At 39.9% G+C, this 12793-nt stretch overlaps 1 protein-coding gene across 1 annotated transcript in view; it reads left to right on the top strand.

Moving 5' to 3' along the window:
* Positions 1-12793, top strand: part of AFG2A (AFG2 AAA ATPase homolog A) — a 305069-nt gene that overhangs the window by 91416 nt on the left and 200860 nt on the right. Inside the window, exon 13 of the mRNA XM_062199663.1 lies at positions 740-819. Within this exon, the coding sequence (XP_062055647.1) occupies positions 740-819 (80 nt within the window). The remainder of the gene's footprint in view (positions 1-739; positions 820-12793) is intronic.

Here is a 12793-nt window from a genome sequence, read left to right as displayed (position 1 = left end):
CCTGTGGCCAAAAATTGAGGGCCTAGATTATATAAGTAACACACATTTGGATTTTTTCCTGCCTATGCTGCCTTTTCCCAGCTTATCCGTATGTCACTCCCAAGGTTCTCTGGCCTATCTCTGATGCTGCTTGGCTTCTGCTGAAGTCAGCTTGTGTTCCTCCAAGGTTTGACGGTTTGTCTTGTCCTGGCTTTACACCAAATATTACTTACAGTCTTGAAGAAATGAATACAATTTGTGGCTTTGGGTCTGTGGGTATACATGGCGGATTTTACATGTTTATATTGTTTCATTTATAAACATGTGTATGATAGTTAACCTCTGATTTCTTAAGCTCTTACTGTGTTCCAGGCTCTTTGCTGTCCTAAATTCAAGTCTCAGTTTTCCAACGTAGCCATATATTATCTCCTTTTTGTAGATTTGGGAATTAAGATTTAGGAAAATAAAATTACCTACTGACAAAAACAGAACTATTCAGTATTAGAGCTGGAATTTTACCTGAGTTTTTTTTGATTGCTTGAATCAGCTGCCTCCTATATATGTGAATACGTGTATTAGTCTTGTTATCGTATGGACCTTTAAAAAGAGCTCTGTGTCAGTTGGAAGGTCACAAAGTGATAGCGCTGATTGATTTGTAAGTAATAACCTAGATTTGGTTCCAAATACTGTTTTTTTTAACATAAAAGTATAGAATTTTCTATAATTTGATCTTTAGCGAATGTGTCACTCTTTCCACCAGATCTTCAGAAAAGCAAGAGCAGTGGCTCCTTCCATTATTTTCTTTGATGAACTTGATGCCTTGGCAGTTGAAAGGGGCAGGTAAGAAATATTTAGCTGTGCTACTAAATTAATAGCCATTATAGATTAAATAACATTTTATACAAATTTTATCTATTTATACATCTGTGTAAAAGAAAACATTTTTCAATTCATGTAACTTTTTTTTTGCTCATTACATTTTTCATGATATCACTGTATAATACTTTTATTTGCAAGATTAAAAAAATACCCCTAATATCCCATTTGGGACATTTGAGTTCATTTAAATATCTTAGTGTCTGCAGAGATCACTTTAGTATGGCTATCAGAATTAGGCTTTATACACATATACTGAACAACAAACAATTGATCAAAGCTGGATTAAGCATATTTACTTCATACAGTAAAACACAAATTGTAATAAAACTCGTCACATAGTTTTTTAGAATTTTCTGGAGTGAACTATGTTTCCTAAAATATAATCAGATAGAAGTTAGTATTAATAATTTTGTTGCCAAATCTCATGCAATAGAAAGGATTATCTATATGTTGTTCCAAATAGATAAATGTATATATTTTAGAACTCTTTACAAACATAATATCTTTTCTCTACAAATGTTTAAAGCTTGTTTAAGTCATATGTACTAGAAGTATTTCATGTTGGATAATATTAATTAATGGTTTTTTGGTATGGCTTCTGATACATATACTGACTACAAAATTTTGGTGGTGGTAATTATAGTGAAAGCAGCAGCAGATTTGAAGCCCCTGTACTAAATGTGATGATAGATAGTACTGCCTTAGCAGATGAGAGTGTACATTGTCACTAGGATGCTATCATTGGGAGTTAGAATGTACTGCTTTCTACTACTACCTTTTGATATTACATAAACACCTGCCAGTCTTTCTGTTTATGAGTTGAAGTATTCGAGCCTTCGTTACTTTCAAGTATGAGATGGCACAAAGGTTTGCAAATAGCTCAAATTCACCTTAACTATAAGAGAAGAAAAAGAAGAGAAATTTGCCAAAATAATATGACCAGCCGCCACATTTATGGGACATCAGAGACATCAGATTTTGCACACAAAAAGGAACAGGGTGGGATCTGTTGTTAAATATGAATCAGATGGAAGGTAGAATCCTCTTAGGTGGCAGAGTTCTCATAAAATCTTTCTAAAATAAGATGGTTTAGAAACCAGACAAGGTACTTCAGAAATCTCGCTTTTGTAGGCAGTTTGGCTCAATAGCAGTTTGCAGGCATATTAGAGTTGCTAGATACTGTTTAAGATTGATTTATTTCCAAGAGTGACAGAGATCTTTCATCTACTGTTCTACTCCCCAAATGACTATAGCACCCAGGACCTGGGCCAAGCTGAAGCCAGGAAGCAGGAACTGCATTCTGGGTTCCCACATGGTTGGCAGGGGCTCGAGTACTTGTGCCATCTTCTGCTGCCTTCCCAGGTGCATTAGAATAAAGCTGACTGGCAAGTGGAGCAGCCAGGACACAAGCTAGTAATTCAGAATTGGATGCTGGTGTTACAAGCAGTAGCTTGTCCTGCTGCTCCAGGATGCTAGCTCCAGAGATGCTGCTGTTTGCAGCTTCTAGATAACAGTTCTTTTAGTAGTTTTCCATCAAATTGAACTTTTCAAGGAACATCTGTGTGTATTGTGTGCCTCCTTCTCTCAGGGCTTATCCAAATCAAATATAAATAAATGGTATTCTGCATCCTTTGTATAGAAAAGTTTCTGGTAATAACTTACCAAGTTAGTTGATATTCCATAAAACAAAGAAGAAATTGATGACAGAATATACTGCTGATAGGACTGAAGTTTTTCTTGAATTTTATTTTCAGAGGCTTATATAGTTTTATAACTGTGAGAATCTTAATAGAATGCTGTTCTTTCTATACCAGACCACTGATATTTGAAAACGAAAATAAAAGCTCTTTTTTTGTTTTGTTTTGTCTTTTGGCTATTTGAGTTGAACCTAATTTCTAGAAATTGGAGAAACAGGGCTGATGTTACGGCGTAGCAGGTAAATCTGTTGCCTGCAGTGATGGTATCCCAAATGGGTGCCGGTTCGAGTCCTGGCTGTTCTACTTCCTTCCACTCCCATTCCAGCTCCCTGCATAAGCCGTTATCTGTTGCCACCCAGCATGCACACTAACAGGAAGCCAGGTCAGAAATGGAGGAGCCAGGCACTCTGACATGGGACACAAGTATTCCAGCTGGTTTCCTAATCACTGCGCCAAATGCCTACACCCATTATTTAATGTCTCTGTTCTTACTGCTTTATCTTGTTTGAAAGGCTGAAAGACAGACAGACGGGTAGACTCAGAGATCTACTCCCCAAATGCCTACAACAGGTGAGGCGGGTCAGGTTGAGTAGCTTAATCCGGATCTCCCACGTGGGTACCAGGGACCTAACTACTGGAGCCATCTGTGCCGCCTCCCTGAGTCATGCACATCAGCATGGAACTGCATTTGAGACCAGAACTGAGACTAAAATACAGGAACTGTGATATGGAATCCAGATGTTCTAAGAGGCACCTTAAGTGCTAGGCCAAATGCCTGCCCCCACATTATTACTTTATGTACCCTTATTGAAGAACAAACAGTTTTAAGATATGAAATGGGGAGCCAGCCTTGTATCATAGCAATTACAGCTGCCGCCTGAGATGCCAGTATCCTATAAGGGCACTGGATCATGTCCCTACCGCTGCACTTCTGATCCAGCTCCCTGCTAATGGCCTAGAAAAAGCAGCAGAAGATGGCCCAAGTGTTTGGCCCTTGCCACCCACGTGGAAGACTTGGCTGAAGCTCCAAGCTCCTGGCTTTGGCCTGGCCCAGTATTGGTCCTTGCAGCTGTCTGGGGAATAAACCAGCAAATGGAAAATCTCTCTCTCTCTCTCTTTCAAATAAATAAATGATTTTTTAAAAAAATAATGAATTGGTGCTGAGAAATCATTTGCAAGACACAACTTGATTTTAAAAACTTAAACTATGAAAAAAATTTTTAATCTTGGAAGACAGCTTTGTTACTTAGGCAAAAAAAAAAAAAATCTATTTTATAACGCTAATGCTGTAAATATTTTGAGAGACCAACATTATGTTGCATCAGGTTAAGTGACCACTTGAGATGCTGACATCCCATTTGAGTACCGGTTTGTGTCCCCGCTGTTCCACTTCTGATCGAGCTCCCCTGCTAAAGCACTTAGGAAATGTAGGAAGATTGCCTAAATTTGGGGGCCTCTGCCCACCCCGCTGGGAGACCCAGGTGGAGTTCCTGGCTTGGGCTTGGCCCAGCCCTGGCCCTTAATGGCCCTTAGATTGTTTTTGGGAGTAAACCAACAGATGGGATATTCCTCCCTCTCTTTAACTCTGCATTTCAAATAAATAACTAATTTTTAAAAACAAAAATGTTTTGAGATTTTATGAATACAATATGAACACATTAAGTGTATGAAAAAACATTAAGTACTCAGTTTAAAGCTGACTGGTATCTGCTGAGATCCTAGTGAGTCTGTGATATTAATAACTGCATTCTTTTTATAGCTGTTTCTGAACTGAATAGTCTAGATCAAGTTTCCATTTAGAGTGCTTGGGCAAAAAATTAAGAAATTCTAGCCAGCATTCATTGAAAATGAAGATTACAGGTTCAACAGCATTCCACAGTGAGCTCTGAGCTTTAAAATCATGATCAGGAAATGGAGTAGCCTCTTTTCCAACATACTCACATTTCAGATTTCAGATTCATTATGTGAATTCATAATGCTAAGCACTATAGAAGAAATTTTCATAGGATTTTTTTTCTCTAAGTGACACTTTTCAAGAAGGGTTATAAATTTTTTAAATGACTTTTATGGCAGTTTTTCAATTTTCAGAAATCATAAATTTTTTTAGGTGAGAATGCTTAGAAGTCATCTAGTATAACCTTTTATGTTTCAGAATGTGAAGTCCCTGGAATTTAAGAGAAGAGGCACAAAACTGCTTTGTGACCTAGATAAGGTGGATCCCATGTCTTTTGACTTAATGCGCTTTGAACTGTTTATCACTGCCTCCTAAATTGTCAGGATTTAGAACAGAAAAAATAAGTTTATTTCAGGGTAAAAATTCTTATGTATCCCAATATAAAGAGTTTGTTTTTAGAAACCCTAATATTAACCCCTTATTAGTTTCAAGTATTTTTAGATAGTAGTATTTTGTATATCTAAGTTAAAAGTTGCTAAATTCAGTGGGTATTTCCTGGAACTAGCTTTTCCTCAATATGTACTTACTTGCCTCATATAGGGCCTGCTGTTGTAGCATAGCTAATTAAGCCACTGCTTGGGACAAAAGCACCTAATATCAGAGACATCCAATATCAGAACGCTGGTTTGAGTTCCCTGCTAGTGTGCCTGTGAAGGCGGTGGAAGATGGCTCAAGGACTTTCCCCGCCACCCACATAGGAAACACAGATGGAGTTCCTGTCTGGTGGCTTCAGCCTTACCTAGCCATTTGGGCAGTGAACCAGTGGATGGAAGATCTTTCTCTCTCTCTCTCTCTCTCTCCCCCTCTCCCCCTCTCCCCCTCCCACCCCCCCCGCCTCCTTCCCTCCCTCCGTCTCTCTGTCTCTTTGTGTCGCTCAGCCTTTAAAATGAATAAAAGAAATCATGTTTTAAAAAATAAGTAAGCAAATACTAATGAAAAGAGCAAAAGACAGAACAAAAATGTATTACAAAATTTTTCTGATAATTTTATGCAGTTTAGTAGTGTTCTAATGAATATTTTTTGGTTTATTTATTGTGACTAAGTACAATAGGATACATTAAATGTATGAGTTTTTGTAACAGTATGTCCTGTTGAACTTTTTACTTAGAATTAGGAAATTTTAAATTGGTGTTTTAGGACACACAGATACTTATTGTAGTTACCTTAGCTTTAAAATGAAACTTTACCTACATTTTACATGCACTGTGAAAGTTTCGTAGGTAATGATTTTTTTCCAAGTGGTATGTTTACCTGGCCTTCTTTAGGTACTTTTTGGGCCTCTTCCAAGCCTAAGTATTGACTCTGGATATATGAATACATAGATGTGCAGAAAATGAAACATAGATGCCCACGGAGTCACACTTTTTCTGACTCTTTAAATGTGTACTAAAATAAATTATAAAAATTAAAAATGCATGCATAAGGGTCCAGAGCTGTGGTGCAGGAGGTTAATCCTCTGCCTGTGGCGCTGGCATCCCATATGGGCGCCGGTTCTAGTCCCAGCTGCTCCTCTTCCGATCCAGCTCTCTGCTGATGGCCTGGGAAAGCAGTAGAAGGTGGCCCAAGTCCTTGGGCCCCTGCACCCATGTGGAAAACCTGTAGGAAGCTTCTGGCTCCTACTTCAGATCAGCGCAGCTCCAGCCATTCCGGCCATTTGGGGAGTGAACCAGCGGATGGAAAACCTTTCTCTCTGTCTCTCCCTCTCACTGACTATAACTCTACCTGTCAAGTGAATAAAATCAAATATTTTTTAAAAAGGCATGCATAAGATACTGTTCTGTAATGTAGGAATTATCAAGAAGACAGAGGCATTTTATTTTATTTTATTTTATTTTTTTGATAGGCAGAGTGGATAGTGAGAGAGAGAGAGAAAGGTCTTCCTTTTGCCGTTGGTTCACCGTCCAATGGCCGCCGTGGTAGGTGCGCTGCGGCCGGCGCACCGCGTTGATCCGATGGCAGGAGCCAGGTACTTATCCTGGTCTCCCATGGGGTGTAGGGCCCAAGCACTTGGGCCATCCTCCACTGCACTCCCTGGCCATAGCAGAGAGCTGGCCTGGAAGAGGGGCAACCAGGACAGGATCGGTGCCCCGACCGGGACTAGAACCTGGTGTGCCGGCGCCGCAAGGCAGAGGATTAGCCTAGTGAGCCCCGGCGCCGGCCTAGGGCATTTTATTTTATTGGAGGAGTTGAAAAGGATATTTATGGGGACTGGTGCTGTGGTGCAGTAGGTTAATCCTCCGCCTGTGGTGCTGGCATCCCATATTGGTGCCGGTTCTACTCCCAGCTGCCTCTCTTCTAATCCAGCTCTCTTCTATGGCATGGGGAAGCAGTAGAAGATGGCCTGAGTCCTTGGGTCCCTGGACCCACATGGGAGACCAGGAAGAAGCACCTGGCTTCCGGCTCCAGCCATTGCATAGCTCCAGCCATTGCGGCCATCTGGGGAGTGAACCAATGGAAGGAAGACCTTTCTCTCTATCTCTTCCTCTCACTATCTGTAAACTCTACCTCTCGAATAAATAAATAAAATCAATAAAATCTTAAAAAAATTAAACGGATATGCATGTATTGTTTCTGTGAAAAATTTTAGTATTAAATTTATATAATACAAGCATACTGGTGCTGGTGATGTGGTACAGTGGATTAAACTACAACATGCACTGCCTGTGTCCCATTTCCTAGATTTTCTGCTCCAATCCAGTTCCCTGCTAGTGGCCTGGGAAAGCATCTGTAGATGCCCCAAATACTTGGGCCCCTGTCACCTATGTGAGAGTCCTGGATGTAGTTCCTAGCTCCTGACTTTGACCTGGCCTAGCTCTGGCCATTGGGAGCATTTGGGAAGTGAACAGCAAATGGGAGATTGCTCTGTCTATGTCTTTATCTTTTTCTGTCACTCTGCCTATCAAATTAATTAAATTTTTTTTGCAAGTATAATTCAGAAAGTTCATTTATAAATGAAATTTGAAGCTAAGTTTTATTTTGGTGCAAAAATATTTTGAAATCCATGACATGTTTTTTCATAATAGGCTTTATCCACCAACTTTTTGAAGACCCCTTTTAATTATGATCATGGCAGTGAGGTTTCTGTAATATAGATGTCAGCACAGCTTTTCTGTAGCAGGCCACTTAGTAAATATTTTTAACTTTGGATATTGCATAGTCTGATACAACTATTTTTCTCTGCTGCTAGTACAAAAATAGCCAAGAAAATATGTCACCATGGTTTACCTCCTCCTGTTTCAAGATACATGACGTCCCTTGTGGCTGGCTCTGTGGCACAGTGGGTTAAAGCCCCAGTCTGGAGTGCCTGCATCCCATATTAGCATCAGTTTGAGCCCTGGCTGTTTTCACTTCTTATCCAGCTCCCTGCTAGTGCTCCTGGGGAAGCAGTGGAAGATGGCCCAAGGAGCCCCTGCACCCACATGGGAGACCTGGAGCTCCTGGCTCCTGGCTTCAGATTGGCCCAACTCTGGCCGTTGTGGCCACGGGGAGTGAACCAGTGGATGGAAAAGCTTTCTCTGTTTCTACCTTTCTGTAACTCTTTCAAATAAATAAATTAAATCTCAAAAAAAAAAAAAGATCATGATGTCCCTTTGGTTCATGACATTGTGTATCTTTTGAGTAGGAGTATGTTGCAGAGCATGCTGAATTCTGAAAAGAACAGAGAAAGTTTTAGGAAAGTCTGGCTTTGATATTTTCTATATATGTACATATTTTTTTCAATTACTATATTGCATGTCTTTTGCAGATAATAAAGTTTTATGAAATCATTTCACTATGTTAGTGATTAAACATTTGTATTTAAACTTTTTCTTATATTTGGTTTTGATTTCCTAGGTTGTCAGTTTTTATGGTTTGTTTCCTACTGATGCTTTGAAAGTCAGCCAAGATTATTTCTCAGTCCATAAACCATTTTTCCTATGCCATACTCGAGCTAGTTCTCCGTGATCAGTAGAAATAAAAGGCAAAGGCAGTACAAGGAATGTGAATCCAAAGAATTCTCTTCACCTAATTGTCAACATTAATAGCAGCTTCCATTTCTTCCCAAAGTAAATAGCAAATTGGGCTGTTTGAGTTTTACCTCTTTCTCTTCAGAAGTACCCAATTAGAAGTGCAATTAGGTTTCTAAATACTTTTGTTAATAATAGTATGTTATGTATCTTCAGCTAGGTGCCATATCATTATATAGCACAGAGTCACAGAATTGTAAAACTAGAAGGATCTTTATATATTTTATCAAATTTGAGTCTCTAAATCATGGACACCAACAAGTACAAACACTGAAGGGAATGATAATGTTTTCATCCTCTGATGTCAGCCATGCAGCACAGTGCCTGACAAAGGGGCACACAGACATTTGAATATGATTTGTTGAATATTATGCCCCAAGAAATAGAACTGGAGGTAATGAACATTTACCATGTTTTAGTGTGAGTCGTGAACAAACTTCTTTTAAGGTTAAATACCAAGGCTACCTTAGAGATTTTTATTGCCTGCTTTTGTGTTTATAGAAACATATTCATGATAAAGAATCATTTGTAGGCTTTGAATAGTTTACCTTTTAATGAGCTCATGAAACAATGAAATACTAAGCAATGCTAAAATCAAAATTTTTTTAAAGTTTTTGTACACATCAAATTTAAAAGTGATTCTGGACCCACAAAACTTTGTCACTATGCTAAGAATTTAAAAGTGATAGTCTCTTAAGATAGCTGTTCGTAACTAAAGGGCAACAAAGAATAGTAATGGATAGCAACAGTAATGGAGTTTTAGACCAGTGAGAAAACACTTTGGAAAGCTTGCAATACATGACATCCTAATTAATTCTAGAGAAATGTCTTAGGTACTCTGTGCCCAGTCTGGGCCATTTAGTCACTTGTCACATTTTCTGTGTTGTAGTTGAATCAAATAGTGTCTTTTTTTTTTTTTTTTTTTGCATAGGCAAGCACACAAATAACTAGATTCCAAATCCTGCATGTCCATAACCACATTGGGAGTATATAACAGCCAGTCTTGGATCATCTATAGTATATGCTGTGTACAGTTATACACCACCCCCTTAAGAATGCTACTTGCATCTGAAAAATACAAACTATAGGGGTAGGGAAAATAGGTGAAGACAGCTTTTGGTGTAGATCCAAGAGACCAAAGGAATAGAGATTTTCTTATTACTCTGATTTCCTGAGCTAAACATTCTTGTGTGAGTCCTGTACAATCTCATAGTATATTACTGAAAACAGTATATCTGTTTTAGAGGTAGTTACTTAAAAGCTTAAAAAATTCTGAAAAGTACAAATAAACTATCTGGAAATTTTAGCTCCTTGGATTTCAATCATTTCCTAAGGACTCTGGGAAGGCAAGCTATATTTACATTTGAACAGTTAATAAACAGTTAAGATTAAAGTGTCTTGTCACAACAACTAGGGAATGGAGTCAACCTAGGTGCTCCATTGGTAGATGAATGGATAAAGAGCATGTGGTTACCTATATACAGTGAAATAATGTTCAGCCAGAAAAAAGGATGCTGTTGAGTTGTTTGTAGCAATACAGTTGAGCCTGGAGGACAGGCAACAAGTCAGCACAGAAAGAAACTACTGTGTGTTCCCACTTCCATGTTTAAGTTTAGGAAGTAGATCTCATAGAAGTAGGGAATAGAATAGGGCTGGAATTTTTATGGTTTGTTTGTATAGGGAGGAGCATGGTTGATGTGTGCAAGGTGCAGTTAGGTGGGAAAATAAGGAATACAAATTTCATATGTACCACTTTAGGAATATAGTTATTCTTCCCATACCTGCCCTGCCACCCACACTTCCATCCCTCCTTGTCCTCCCTCTCCCCTTCCCAATCCCATTCTCCATTAAGATTCATTTTCAATTAAGTTTGTACACAGAAGAACAACTCTATACTAAGTAAAGATTTCAACAATTTGCACACACTTGCACACACACATACACAAACTGGGAACAAGTATAACATTTAACTCTCATAATACAACTCATTGAGGACAGAGGTCCTGCATGGGGAGTTAGTGCAGAATGACTCCTGTTGTTAATTTAATAATTAACACTCTTGGTATGACATCAGTGACCACCAGAGGCTCTATTTTTTTTTTAAGATTGATTGATTTATTTGAAATTCAGAGTTACACACAGAGAGAAGGAGAGACAGAGAGAAAGAGACAGAGAGAGGTTTTCCATCCACTGGGTCACTCCCCAATTGGCCACAATAGCTGGAGCTGTGCTGATCCGAAGCCAGGAGCCAGGAGCTTCTTCCAGGTTTCCGACATGGATGCAGGGACCCAAGGACTTGGGCCATCTTCTACTGCTTTCCCAGGCCATAGCAGAGAGCTGGATCGGAAATGGAGCAGCTGGAACACAAACTGATGCCCGTATCAGATGCCGTCACTGCAGGCAGTGGCTTTACCTGCTACGCCGCAGTGCCATTCTCTACCGGAGGCTTTTGACATGAGCTGCCTAGGCTGTGGAAGCCGCTTGAATCCACAAACTGTCAGTATTTAGACAAGGCCTTTAGCAAAGTGGAAGTTCTCTCCTCCATTTCGAAAAAAGTACATTCTTCTTTGATGGCCACTTCTTTCCCGTTGGGATCTCAGAGAGATCCCTCATGTAGAATATTTCTTTGCCGCAGTGTGTTGGCTTTCCATGCCTAAAATGCTATTACGGACCATTCACTGTTTACTTAATATATGCTAAATTGATCTTCTGTATATAAAGATAATTGAAAATGAATCTTGATGTGAATGGATAGGGAGAGGGAGCGGGAGAGGGGAGGGTTGTAGGTGGGAGGGAAGTTATGGAGGGGAAAAAGCCATTGTAATCCATAGCTGTACTTTGGAAATTTATATTCACTAAATAAAAGTTAAAAAAAAAAAAAAAAAGAAATGCTATTACGGACCATTCAGCCAGACCACGAAGCCTTAAGGGCTGATTCTGAGGTCAGAATTTTACTTAAAGCGATTGTCATTCTATGAGTCTGCTGTGTGGACTGCTTCCCATGTTGGAACACTCTCTCCTTTTTAAATCTATCTACTATAATTACCCCACTCTTATCCTATTTATATGGTCATTTTAACACTTAATCCTATCTATATGTAAACTTTCACACTTAATGTGATCACTTAAGATGACATTATGATCACCCAGCTCAATGGGATTTGTAGCCCCATGACAAGTTTTTAAACTATACCCTTTGAAGTTATTTCCTTGGAATGTATGCAGAACTATAGAGCTTTACAGTTACAAACTTCCTCCTTTCTCTCTTATTCCAACTCTTATTTCTTACTGAGATCCATCCTCAATTGACTTTTTTTTTTTTAAAGATCTCTTTTATTTATTTGAAAGAGTTACACAGAGAGAGAAGGAGAAGCAGAGACAGAGAGAGGTCTTCTAACCACTGGTTCACTCCCCAATTGGCTGCAACAGCCAGAGCTGCGCCGATCTGATGCCAGGAGCCAGGAGCTTCTTCTGGGTCTCCCAGCTGGCTGCAGGGTGGGCCATCTACTACTTTCCCAGGCCATAGCAGAGAGCTGGATCAGACGTGGAGCAGCTGGGACTCAAACCAGCACTGCAGGTGGTGGCTTTACCCACTAAGCCACAGCGCTGGCCCTCTTCAACTGACTTTATACTCATATGATTAACTCTATTAAGAGTTCAAAAAATAGTATGAAGAGCCAGCGCCGCGGCTCACTAGGCTAATCCTCCGCCTGCGGCGCCGGCACACCAGGTTCTAGTCCCGGTCGGGGCGCCGGATTCTGTCCCGGTTGCCCCTCTTCCAGGCCAGCCCTCTGCTGTGGCCCGGGAGTGCAGTGGAGGATGGCTTAAGTGCTTGGGCCCTGCACCCAATGGGAGACCAGGAGAAGCACCTGGCTCCTGCCATCGGATCAACACGGTACGCAGGCCGCAGTGTGCCAGCCGCGGCAGCCATTGGAGAGTGAACCAATGGCAAAGGAAGACCTTTCTCTCTGTCTCTCTCACTGTCCACTCTGCCTGTCAAAAAAAGAATAGTATGAAGAGAAAAAACTAATAAACACTAAAAAAAAAAATATTCCTTGACAGTCAAGACAAGTGCCACTCAAGTCATCCCTTCCCAAATTTCACTTTAGGTGCTCTCTCCATTCTCACAGATCAGGGAGAACATATGGTTTTTGTCCCTTTCAGATTGGCTTATTTCACTAAGTGTGATGTCTTCCAGACTCATCCATTTTGATGCAAATGACGGGATTTCATTTTTTTAACTAATGTGTATTATTCCATAGTATACATATCCCATA

This window comes from Lepus europaeus, chromosome 8, assembly GCF_033115175.1.
Source record: "Lepus europaeus isolate LE1 chromosome 8, mLepTim1.pri, whole genome shotgun sequence".
Taxonomy (NCBI): Eukaryota; Metazoa; Chordata; class Mammalia; order Lagomorpha; family Leporidae; genus Lepus; species Lepus europaeus.
The sequence above is the reverse complement of the archived record's forward strand: the minus strand, read 5'-3'. Positions and strand labels throughout refer to the sequence as shown.